Genomic DNA, 13,065 nt, shown 5'->3' on the forward strand with positions numbered 1-13,065 from the left:
TGGAATTTCGGATTCCCTTTTTCTTTTGATTCTACCACGTCTTCCGTCTACCTAAAAAATAAATGAACAACGATTTTGATTACATGCAACTCGGTAAATGGTTTAGATATTTGTTTGTCGTGCAAGTCATATTCCTTAAACATTCTTATCTATAATTATAACGATGTAAGTGTCCCTCGTCATTTTCATGATCTTAGGTTGCATGTTATCTTCTTCTTGGTTGGATGGTAACTTGAGATACGGTGAGCACAAGTAGTCATCTTCTGCTTGGTTAAAGGACAATTCACCTACCAATTAATTAATTATCATATTATTAAATCATCATTTTAATACATCAAATTTAACATTTATAACACTTAGGTTAAATATATTATAAGAATATTACACATACATTTAAAAAATCTTAAACATTCATAACATTTTTTTTTTGTTTTAATTTTGAGATTACCAGTATTAAAAAAATAAGATTCGGCACACCAAGTCTCTAACTAGAAGTCCTAACATCTTGCTAAATTAGTTACAAAAGTATACTATTAATTTACCCAATCCACGAGATCACAGAATAAAGCATTTTCTTTCGCCACCCCTCAACATCTATCGACCATCGAACCTTGAAACATGAGGCACTCAACACATTTACTGGTCTACCCTTTTCCTAGCTCCGGCCATATCATTCCCTTACTCGACCTCACCGACCTCCTCCTCCGCCGTGGCCTAACCGTCACCGTCGTCATCTCCCCCACCAACCTCCCACTACTCGACCCTCTCCACTCCTCCCATCCATCTTCTCTCCACAAGCTTCTTCTCGATGATCCAGAGATCACCCCATTCCCTGATCCCCTTATTGCCAAAGTAATTTCCACACAGAAACTGTTTGATCCCATCGTTAAATGGTTCAGATCCCACCCTTCGCCGCCGGTGGCCATCGTCTCTGACTTCTTTCTCGGGTGGACTAGTGAACTCGCTTCCCACCTGGGCATCCAGCGCATTGTGTTTTCACCTTCAGGCGTTCTTAGTTCTTCCATTTTACAAACGTTGTGGCAAGACGTTGAGGAGATTAATCCCAACAATGGTGATAAAGATCAAAAGTTTTCGCTTTCTTTCCCGGAAATCCCAAACTCGCCGGAGTTTCCTTTATGGCAGTTGCTCCCCGTGTCACAAAATTTTAAGAAAGGAGAACCGCATTACGAATCATTTAGGAAGGGAATGTTGGCTAACATGAGCAGCTGGGGAATTATATACAACACATTCGAAGAGTTGGAAGGGGTGTACATTGATCACATGAAGAAACAAATGGGTCATGATCGGGTTTGGGCAGTTGGCCCGTTGCTTCCCGATGATCATGGCACTGGACGTGGTGGGTCGAGTGTGGTGCCACCTAACGACCTGCTCATGTGGTTAGACAACAAACCCGATGACTCTGTTGTATATATATGCTTTGGGAGCCAAACCACATTAAGCGAGAAGCAAATGGGTGCATTGATAGGAGCTTTAGAGCTAAGCAATATTAATTTTATCTTGTGTGCAAAGGGAAGCAAATCGGGCTCCATTCCAAGTGGGTTTGAAGATCGGGTGAGTGGTCGAGGGTTGATAGTCAAAGGTTGGGCCCCACAGTTGGCGGTACTGAGACATAGGGCTGTTGGGTCGTTTGTGAGTCATTGTGGGTGGAATTCGACGTTGGAAGGAGTTGCAGCGGGTGTGATGATGCTGACATGGCCAATGGGTGCAGATCAGTATGTAGATGCTAAGCTATTGGTTGACGAGTTGGGTGTTGGGAAACGAGTTTGTGAGGATGCACCCGATAGTGTTCCTGACTCGGTAGAGTTGGCTCGGTTGTTGGATGAGTCGGTGAGTGGGAGTAATAAGGGGGAGCAGCGAGTAGTTAAAGTGAAGAAGCTAAGCCAAGCAGCCAGCAAGGCAGTCAAGGATGGAACATCGATGAGGGATGTGGATACTTTTGTCCAGCTTCTATCTCAACTCGAGACAGCTAACTAAAGTGATGCATGAAACCCTTTTTATTTCTTTTGAATAGTTTCTTTTACGTTTTCAAGATTATTAATTAAGGTTTTATGAAGAGTTACAGATTAATGTGTAACAAGGAAAATATACCAAGTGCCCCATCACTTAAGATCAAACAAAATTCAGGTAGTCTTTCAGCAGATTTAAAATAGGGTCTGCAACTGCAAGCAAAGATCCTTCTGATCCCTGAAACATGATCCCATCATCCATACGCGCTTGCACCCCATCACCCGATGTGAAGCCATCATGTAGTTGATGTAGTCCCGTTGCTGATGTCATCATGCGGAACAGGATTTGTGGTAAAGAAAGTGATTGTTTCGACACCTCAACCAATCTAACCTGGACACAGTCACCAATATGGATTACATTTACTAGAATATTATCACAAAAAAAAAAAATACAAAATACAAAATAGTTTAGTTTCTTTTATCAGCCACTCAAAGGAAACAGAGAGCAGAAAGGAAGCAACCTTTTTGTGTTGAGGTATTTTGGCCTTGTGTTTGGCTATAGCCACAGCACGTGAGAAGCCTCCAATTGCATCAACTAAACCCTTTGAAGCAGCATCATCACCAGTCCATAATCTCCCTTGAGCAATCTCCTCCATCTTTTCCACCTGTAAACAGCATATATATATATATATATATATATATATATATATATATTCATCAATTACTTGTTATTAAATTATGTAACCAATTATAAACGAGTAGCTTAAAAATATTCACTACATACACTCATGGATCTTGAAGCTGCTGCCTTGTCACGAAATCGTTTATACATATTCTGGGCAGATTCCGCAAACAGTTTCTCTTCATCAGGTCTGTGATAGTAGTTAAAATCATAAGATATAATTTTTCTTAATCATATTTAATACGTGTTTATTTATACATTTAATAAATTAAGAACCCTTTCACCTGAATGGCCGATGAGAAGCATACAGGTCAGCAAATTGTCCCTTTGATATGGTTTCCTTGTTGAAACCAATTCTTTCATATAATTTCCCAAAATTAAACTTAGCTACAACAAAAATAGTGATCAAACATGCTCAAAACATATAAAAAATGGTTTCTTTTCTTATTTTAAGTAGCAATCGTGATTAGTGTCAATATTACCAACAAACCCAAGAATTTAAGATTCTTATTCATGATTAATGACACCTAATAATGAAAGATTTAACCAAAAAAAAAAAAACTAACTGAAAATTCGAGGATAGTGTAATCTACCTGAAACAACACCAATTGACCCAGTCAAAGTAAGATTCTCTGAGACTATACTTTGTGCAGCCATTGCCATATAGTATCCTCCACTAGCTGAAACATCAACCATTGATGCAATCACAGGCTTAGATTCAGCCAATAAACTGATTTCCCTCCACATCCTGCACAAAAATAAAACCTTAACAACATCAAAAATCAAATATCCATGTTAATGTTAAATGCCTTGTGGTTAATATTAACAAGAACTTACAAGTCAGAAGCAAGAACATCACCACCAGGACTATCAATTCGGATAATAACTGCCTTATACCTTTTTGACTCTGAAAAAAAAAAAACAAGACAAGTTCGTACACATGAATCTAAAATGACATAAAATGAAGTGTATATATACATACATACCTCTTACTTTGCGAATCTTCTCAATGAATTTCTCAGCAATGATGCCTGAATTAGGTTCAAAAAATGAGCCTCCTACACGACTAATGCTACCTGAAGCTCTGATTACTGCAATTTGATCTTTGCCACCTGTCAATCCCAAGCTCCATTTTCTAACTCTTGAGTATTTCCTGGAGCATATTGACAAGTGCTTGTAAGATTATAAGATGAAAAAAACTAATTTAAATAAGAGATCATTACTTGTAAGCAACAAGTGGAAGTTTTTTCTTCTCCACAATGCCTAATTTCTTTTTCAGCATAGATGTAACCTCATCTTCGTATTTTATATCTGTTATCCATCCATCTTCTTTCAACTTTTCTACTTGGTAAACTCCTTCATTGATAAACCTTTCAATATCTTCCTTTTTCTTTCCTGTAAATGAAACAATCTGAATCGATTGCTTTGATATATCAAGATTCAAGACTAAAGAAAGGACAAGCTAACTTCACCTTTGGATTGAGAAACCGTGTTGACCCAATTCCCATAGATATTATCTACTAATGTTGTAAGAACCTCGCGATTTTCTTCAGATATATTCTTGCGAGTTAGTCGATCACCAAAACTCTTGTATTTACCAATCCTCTCTACTTGTGGTTCAACTCCTACTTTCTCAAGTACACCTTTATGCACACCACTTTGGTTAGTTAAGTTAAGAAGTTGATCACAAGATTTGATAGATGTAAAGCAACAACAATGGGGACAATTCTAAAGCTGGAAGTGAAATGTAATGTGTCAAACTTACCTCCAAGAAATGATGCTTGAGCAGTTAAACCATACAATGAAAAGTACGCACTTGGAGGGGCATACAGCTCTTCACAAGCACAGGCAATGTAATACTCCTTTTCATGCCATACAGGTGCATAACCAACAATGAACTTTCCTAAATTGAATTATCACAGTTTAATACAAGTATCAGAATTATGGTAATTGAAAACTCATATACATGTAATTTCATAACAATTATTATAAATCTACCTGACTTTCTAAAATCCAGTATGTGTCTTCTAGTTTCTTCAATTTTGGCCCATCCACATTTCAGGGTTTCAATGTGGAGATAAACACCAGATATACGAGGATCATATGCTGCCTTAATTAGGTTTTCACAGATTTGAGGTAGGGATAATCCTGAAGAGAAACGACCCTTCACTTGATCAGTTATCTGAAATTGGCAACAGTAAAAAATCAATTTCGTCATCCAATATGTTCACTTCGATAAACATTATTGTGTAATTTCGATTCAAGAACAATAGTTGATAAAATCAAAAGGGGTGAAAACGACCAAACCTTGCCGCGCAATTTGATATTCAGAACGCTGCCTTTGCGAACACGTTGCAATGGATAAACAGTTAGCATGCGTAGCTTCACCACGAAGCTCTTCCAAGCACCTGGTTTTTTAAACTCAAATTCTCCACTGGGATAATCGCCATCGTCTTTTAAACTGCCATAATCGGCCAATTCGGGCTTTAACTCGCATTTCTCCTCCTGATTCTCTTACAGAATATCATCATTTTTTGTGTCAGATCAACAATTCAAATATATATGTTGATTATATAAACGTAATCAAATTAAAAATATATATCGGCTAATAAACTACGAAGAACTCTATAAACAGAATATGCTTACTTGATGTTGTGAGATTTGATTCCATTATTTCAATTGATGAGGCCATCTCTTGTTGTAATTAATCGGATGATCAAGTAAAATCAATTTTCGTAAGTTAAATGATTGTGAATTTATGATTACATGAAGTCAATGTGAGAAATCAATTGATTTTAAAAAGACTTTTGACTTGGTTTTCGTTTTATTCGTAATCTAAATAAGAACATGATTTTAAAAAGACTTTTGACTTGGTTTTTCGTTTTATTCTTAATCTAAATAAGAACATATACTTGGAGTTAGAGACCACTCATTCTATAAAATTTAGAAAGACTTATGGGTCAAAATCCGAATATTATTGTATGATTCCTCAACGTGAGAAATCAATTGATTTTAAAAAGACTTTTGAGATTTTCCTTTTATTCGGAATCTTAATCTATGTATCTACTCATCATCTAATAAGCAAAATCATTAATAAACAAAATCATTGTGACGCATGTCCTATTCTACCGTATTATAATGCCACGTGTCATTTTTAAAAATAATTTTAATTATTACTACAAAAAGAAATCATAAATTGATAGATATTAATTATAATCCCGATTTTTCATCAAATTACCGAATTTTTTTGGTTCAAATAACATTCAAATTCCACATTTGCAAATGATGATGTGCCTAAGCCAGCACGGTAAAACCACACCCTGGCCAAGGCCTTAGCGTGTCGGCCAGGTCGGGCTCAGTAAGCTCAGCGTCCGCCAACGCTCCCACTAGCAGGGCGCCTCAACAAAAGGCTTCAGTGCCCGCTAGGAGCACTTATGGAGTCCCAACGAAAGGCTCGTGCCAGCCAAAGGACGCTCCCAACTCCAAGACAAAAGATACGGTCAAGAGACAAGTAGCAGGGTCAGGCCATTATCGTCAAGACCAATGAGAGCGCTCTAACGGTCAAAGGCGCATGATCCTCTAATCAACGCCCCTGATCCTGTCTCCCCCAAAAAGCGATCTTGTCTGGTACGGACTAGGCAAAAGCGCTAGGTACAAAAGGATACACCCTTGGACTCACAAGGTAAGCACTCTTCTCTGACTTATATACACACAGAGAAACCCTAGAAACACTCTAACTTGACCGTCGGAGCGTTCTTCCGGGAGCACTCTCCCAGGAACGGCTAACGACTAACGACTTTCTTCTCTTGATATTGTGCGGAGGCGACAAAGAATCCGATCACACAGCTTTGGATAGATCAAGCTCGCCATACGCATCAACAAACAATAGCAATTTATGTTCAAATCTTTAATTACAAGTCCTATCTATTTTGATGAACCTTTATTAGGATTTAGCAATTTGAAATTAATATTCTAATAATAAATATTTTTTATTCCATCTATATTTCATATCAGTAACACGTTTTCAACTTTCATTCCAATTGTTGAAGTGTATTGTGTTTTCTCATGTTCAAGATTACGATTTCTACAAAAGAGACATCATAACAAATCGGGTTAGTTCATCTTCATAAACTAGTAATTATAACTTTTTTCTGAAAATACTTTAATACCAATGTACTTTTAGTTTTCTAAAAACATCTCATGTTATACAGTTAGCGGGGGTTATCTACTAATCTTGTGAGTCCATCATTCCTTTTTCTGCAAAATTTCACAAAAAAATATGTTTTTTTAGAATGTATATATATATATAATCGAAAGTACGTGTATCTGTTGCAATTTCGCTTTCAAAATTAGTAAAAACCTTAGTAGTTGTTCTTATTTGATTATTGAAACGCATATTTGATTATTGAAACGCATCCTACTTGACTCAATAGATTTCTACTTCAACTTCTTGATAAATAAACTCAAGATCAAATCCTCCATTGAATCTATAATTCCTTTTTCTGCAAAATTTCAGAAAGTAAGATGCTTTTAAAAAAACAAAACTGAAAGTAAATGTATCTTTTTTAGTAATGTGTATCATAGTAACTTTAAATTGCAAATATGATGGAGGAAACAAAATGAAAGTAAAAAAACTTAATTATATTTTATATGTGTTCATGTAAACTGAATGCATAAAGGGTAATACAGTAATTTTTATTATCCATATCCGTCTATGTTATTGTGTATGTATCTGTTTCTATTATTGGTACATGTATCACATTATTATACCATGTAGCTACTAAATGGATGGACTTAGGGTTTGTTTGTTTACCTCTTAATTGCAATATTAAGAGGCAATGTCTTAAAATTTCAAATTCAGAGCGCTTGTTTGCGCATTATTTTTTACATCTTAAAATTAAAAATGTCTCTCATTTTTTTCAGATATTAAACAAAGTCTGAAAAAGAAAAAAAGAAAAGAAAAAAAAAAGAGACACGCCTTTCTTATTTTCCCTAAACAGGAACGACCTCTCCTCTTCTTTTCTTCCCTTCGCGTCTGCTTGCTTCACATCTTCTTCTCTTCAATTTCCGACAGCGCCGCCCACCCAAAACGTCGACGACGCTACACCCAACAACGCCGCCTTCCTCCGCCGCCGCCGCAAGGTCTTCCGTCTCCAACTCGTTCTTCTGCCGACCGCAGCAGGTTTGTTTCTCTTTTTCTTTTAAAATTGAATTCATTGGTCTTCTTCTATTTCTTCCTTCTTTCCCCTCAAACTTGAAAATCAAAAATCGAAATTGTTATGCTATTAGTTTCTGATTTGTTCAATCAAAATCAATATTTGATGTTATATGCTCGATTTTTGATGTTATATGCTCGATTTTGATGTTATATGATCGAATCTTGAATGTGTTCAATGGATATGATGAAATGTTGATGTTGAATTTTTTATGTTATGTTTGATTTTTTATACTCAAATTTTTATGTTTAATGTTTTTATGTTTGAGTATTATGTTGCAATGTTGTTGCTGACATAATATTTGTGTTTGATGTTATAGTGAAATCATATATGTTCTTGCTGTTATCATGAAATATCCATTAGTTTTGCTGAATTATGCATTTGTTTTGTTGAAAATGTTCCTTTATATTGCTTAAATTGTTGTTGAAAATGTGTGTTTGCAATGCTTAACTTGTTGCTAAAACATGCATTTTTTTTTGTTGAATTGATCAAAGAAATGGGAGAAAAGAATGATAGGATTAGTTGGAAGGTTGAAGGTGTAAAGAAAACGTTTCTAAAAGCTTGTTTACGTGAAGTTACGGTCAGTGGACGGGAAAGGAGTAGTTTGAAAGCACTATCTTGGAGGAATGTAGCTGAAACCTTAAAAAATTGAACATAAATTTATTGCCAACCAAAAACAAATGAAGAACCGCTATGACTACCTAAAGTCAAAGTTTGGTGCTTTTTTGAAGTTAAAAAACAAAACCGGCAATGTATACAATTCAACAACCAACACTTTCAATCTTTCCAAAGAAGAATGGGAACTAGAATCGAATGTATTTTGTTTAGTTATAAAAAATATATTATCATATTTAAATAATAAAATATTTTTTCCAAACAGTCAAACAAACATGTGGATTCTTTGAAACGCACGCCACCACCGTACCCTGACCTTTATACATAGTTGTTTGAAGGTGTGACTGCGACAAACATTCATAGTTAGGGGCCAACTTCTACTCTTTCCCGTCCTACTCAAGATTCAATCCACTATAGTTTGCATGACTTTGACGACATCAATTGCACTCCACAAGAAACTATAGGTCTCAGTGAGGAGTCCTCCGCTCAATCAAAAAAACAAAATACTACAGATACGGCAAAGAGTCAAAATAAAAGTAAAAAGATAAGGGCAAAGAGGCGTTGAATTCAAGATTGCTTGAAATCGGGGAAGATATTGCAACAATTGCTAAGATATTTGTGGAAAAGTATGCTTCTTCAAATTTGGGTGCATGTATGGAAAAGTGGGAGAAGTTAGGATGAGGAATATTTGATCCAAGATACACTACTGTTGTTGCTATTTTTGGTGAAGGTGCGGATAAGAGGCACATGTGGTTAACCATTAATCCAGCTATTTGTGAGAATTTGGTCAAGACTGTTGGAGCACATTATGGAATGTTTCGCTAAGTAGATGTTTTGAATGATTTTATGGTTTTTTTGGATAAGTAGATGTTTTGAATGATTTGATGATTTTTTTGGATAACTGGATGTTTTGACTTGATGTTTCGTATTACTTGATCTTTAGTTTGAACTAGATTTTTATATGACATGAATGACTTGATGTTTTGGATGAATTTTTATGTTATATGTTGTTAATATAATTGTTATGTATTTTCAAAATAACAGATTCCATATGGATTCGGATGAAGAAATTGCATTTTCATTTTACTATGTTGATATTGGTTGAATCTAGCATCCAATAGAATCGGAAGGCCAATTGATAACAATTCAGAAATGAGCGCTCATCAACATACACAAGAATTGTTACATGGAACTTCTACACAATGTCATGAGTTGATACGTGTTTCACGCGAAGCGTATGTATGTAACGCTCGTCTCAGGTGTCAAATTATTTTCAGATTTTTTAGGGTTTTGGGTTAGAACTCAATGAGTGGGGAGCTCCAACTCATCGAGTAGAGATCATTTATGAGGACGCGGGACTTCGGTGACGAGTTGGAAGGCCCCAACTCGACGAGTAGACACTGGAAAGGAAAACCCTAATTTTCAGGGTTTGTACCCTATTTAAAGGCCTTAAGCCTCACTTGTAGCCTCCCTTATCACCCCCTTTGTCCAGAGAAACCCTAAATCGTGTCTCATCTCCCATTTGAGTGTGTGAGGGCTTAAGGAGTGCATTTTTGGTGTTTATGAGAAGAAACTTGAATGCATAGCTGAAGGGAGAGGATGTAGATCTGGTGTTTACTCTAAGGTGGCAACCATTTTAAGGTACAAAGTCGAAATCTTGACCTTTCATTGCTTAGATCTTCTTCTATGAAAGTTTATGGCCATTATTAGCCTATTTTGGCACCATTCTTGGTTTTGAGCATGATATGAAGATATGGCTTTAGATATGGACATCTCAGGGCCTTTGGGGACTTAAAGTTGCCAACTTTATCAAGTCTTGGCCCTCCTTCATGTTCTAAGTCCCTTGACAAGCTTTGATTAAGTGTTTTTATCCCTTTGATGCCTTGCATAGATGTAAAGTTAGCAACTTTATGTGGTATCTTAACCCTAGGTGGTTGGATCTGTAGTTTGGGGCTTTAGAATCGACTGAAAAGGGTTGAATATGTTAAGACAAGGGAAACTCGATGAGTTGGATTGGGTTTTCCCATTTTCTGTATATAGAGTGAACTCAGCGAGTTGGTAAGATAACTCGGCGAGTTGTTTAGGTTTTTCCTCGGTTTTCTAAGAACTGAAGGAACTCGCCGAGTTGTTAGATGCACTCGACAAGTTGGGTTAACATGGAGTGTTGACCTTGACTCTGACCAGGAGTTAACTAGGTTGACCATTCATTATTTTAGGCCTCTTTGGACCTCGATCCTTCTTGGGTTAGGTCCATGATGGATTGGACCTTATTAGGCTTTGTGGGCCATTTTAGGTTTGGGTTGTTATTTGGGTTTGTGGATCGTTGGACCAGTTAAGGAGGTATGTTTGGATTGGGAATAAGTTATTGGACTTTAGGGTAAGGCCCATGCAAGGTTTTGGGCTCAATTTGGAAAATTGGGCCATTAGTGAACTTTTATGGATTTGGAGTTTCGGGCTTATTTGGTTTTGGGCTTGGGCCTTAGTTTTGGATAATATTGGGATAGGGGTAGAATAGATATCTTACCCCATGTATGGATTAAGGATTATAGCATGGAACCCAATTGCTAACTGGGTATATTGATTGGTATTGACAGCTTGGGAAGTGGACAGGGCATCAGCTAAGGATTTCATTCGGAAAGCTTCTGCATTCGAGGTTTCTCACCATACCAATGGGTCCAAGGCACCAAGGCTGGCCCATTTTAAGATATATATATATATATATATATATATATATATATATAGTTGATTGGATGATACGTCGCTATGACACTTGTATGGAAGTCGTTGGGGGTTCCCATGGCAATATGTTAAGACCATGAGGAGGTTCCTATGGCAATTGGTATAAGTCCTTGGAGGGTTTCCACGGCTTCCTAGTATGTTTACATGTTTAGTTCGTATGATATTTCTATAATTAGGGAAGATCGTGTGGAGGTTCCCACGACAGTGAGCCAAAACCACGTGGGGGTTCCAGTGGCGGCTAGTAAAGACCACGTGGGGGTTTCCCGTGGCACATGGTGTAAGACCTTGGATGGTTTCCAAGACATCCCTATATGTTTATATGCATGGCTTATTTGGTTTATGTAGCTTTTATAGCTAATATAATTATGTGATTATGTGGATTGTGTGGGGTATGCTCTGGGGAACTCACTAAGCTTCTTGCTTATAGTTTTGTTTATGGTTTCAAAAATTATCGGTTTGGAAAGGAAGGGCCCGACTTGATCGCAGTGCACACCCGTGTTTTCCGCAATACGTGATTTGCAGACGAACTCTGATAAATGTTTTAATTAACAATGTTTTTGGAATGCTTGGATTAAAAGATATCTTTGTTTTGATTATAATAAAAATAAAATTTTTACCCTTGATTTTTGGGTCGTTACAATATTGTACTTTTATGCAATCATTTTAGATGAAACAATTGGTTTCAAAGTAGTAGGCATATAAGAGTTGAAGAAAAGATGGCTATGTTCTTGACAAATATAGCACATAATAAACGGTTCAGGATTATCAAACGAAGGTTTCAACACTCCACAGAAAGTGTACATAAATTCTTTCATGAGGTGCTAAATGCAACGATGATTTTTACAACAGAAATTATAGTGCCAACGAATTCTAATGCAACCATGAATTCCTCAGAGAGACATCATAGGCTAAAAGAAATATTTCCTGGAGCAATAGGTGTGTTAGATGGAACTCTTGTACATGCATTCATGCCTGCTGATCAACAAACTCCCTACAGGGGAAGAGGAAAAGTGAATGCTATCAAAATGTTTTAAGAATTTGTGATTTTGATGTGATATTCACATTCGTATGGGCTGGTTGGAGGGTATCACACATGATTCGTGAGTTTTGAAAAAAGTTGCATTTAACCCGACTTCGGGCTTTCCGTTCCCTCCTCTAAGTTTGTAATTCTTTTTCAGTTTATTCTAAAATACGATTTTAAATTTCTATATATAATACTTCCTTCACTCATGTGTATAGATAAATATTACCTTTGCGATGCTGCATACACCAACACTCGTGTCGCAACACGAGGTATTGGTTATCTGATTATCGACGGCGACGTGCGTAAACTAAGGAAGAACAATTCAATCATGCGTATACGCAACTCAGAAATGTTATTGAACGTGCTTACGGTGTTTTAAAGGCGAGATTCCCAACCCTAAAGCAAATGGCTCATTTTCCTTTTTCAATGCAAAGAGTTATAGTCGTTGCTTGTTTTGAAGTCCACAATTTCATAAGGAAATGTGATATTCATGATGAGTTATTTATGGCGTTCGAGGAGAACAATGGTCAAGCACAAAGGGGAGAGAATGATGGCCAAAACGTACATGATGTGATGGGGTTCACAATGCAATGAATACATGGATAACTTGCGTGACCAGATTGCGAATCAATTGGGTCAAATTTATTCGTATTTTAGTATGATTTTGTGGATTTAAAAATATTTATGTTTGATTTGGATTTGTGTTTAATTTTGATTTATGCTAAATTTGGATTTTATATGGTGTTTATATATTTTTTAATACGTATTTAAGAAATCCATTATGTTATTTTCTAAACAAACACTTGAATTCAATAAAAAAAA

The 13,065-nt window shown here is 36.5% G+C and overlaps 2 protein-coding genes across 2 annotated transcripts; one reads left to right on the plus strand and one right to left on the minus strand.

The window, feature by feature from the left end:
- Window positions 1–618: 618 nt before the first annotated feature.
- Window positions 619–1,995, plus strand: LOC111915620 (UDP-glycosyltransferase 89B2). Its single transcript, XM_023911262.1, has one exon. It carries the CDS (start codon window positions 619–621, stop codon window positions 1,993–1,995), a length of 1,377 nt encoding a protein of 458 aa, XP_023767030.1.
- A 2-nt stretch (window positions 1,996–1,997) lies between these two features.
- On the minus strand, window positions 1,998–5,504 carry LOC111915636 (serine protease SPPA, chloroplastic). The gene is made up of 13 exons (XM_023911276.3): window positions 5,296–5,504; window positions 4,957–5,162; window positions 4,648–4,831; window positions 4,415–4,552; window positions 4,122–4,292; window positions 3,873–4,044; window positions 3,636–3,802; window positions 3,487–3,556; window positions 3,243–3,397; window positions 2,934–3,036; window positions 2,752–2,839; window positions 2,489–2,632; window positions 1,998–2,358 (listed from the first exon to the last, which is right to left on the minus strand). The coding sequence occupies exons 1-13, from the start codon at window positions 5,339–5,341 to the stop codon at window positions 2,131–2,133; spliced, it is 1,872 nt and encodes a 623-aa protein (XP_023767044.1). The 5' UTR covers window positions 5,342–5,504; the 3' UTR covers window positions 1,998–2,130.
- Between the last annotated feature and the right edge of the window lie 7,561 nt (window positions 5,505–13,065).

This window comes from Lactuca sativa, chromosome 5, assembly GCF_002870075.4.
Source record: "Lactuca sativa cultivar Salinas chromosome 5, Lsat_Salinas_v11, whole genome shotgun sequence".
NCBI lineage: Eukaryota > Viridiplantae > Streptophyta > Magnoliopsida > Asterales > Asteraceae > Lactuca > Lactuca sativa.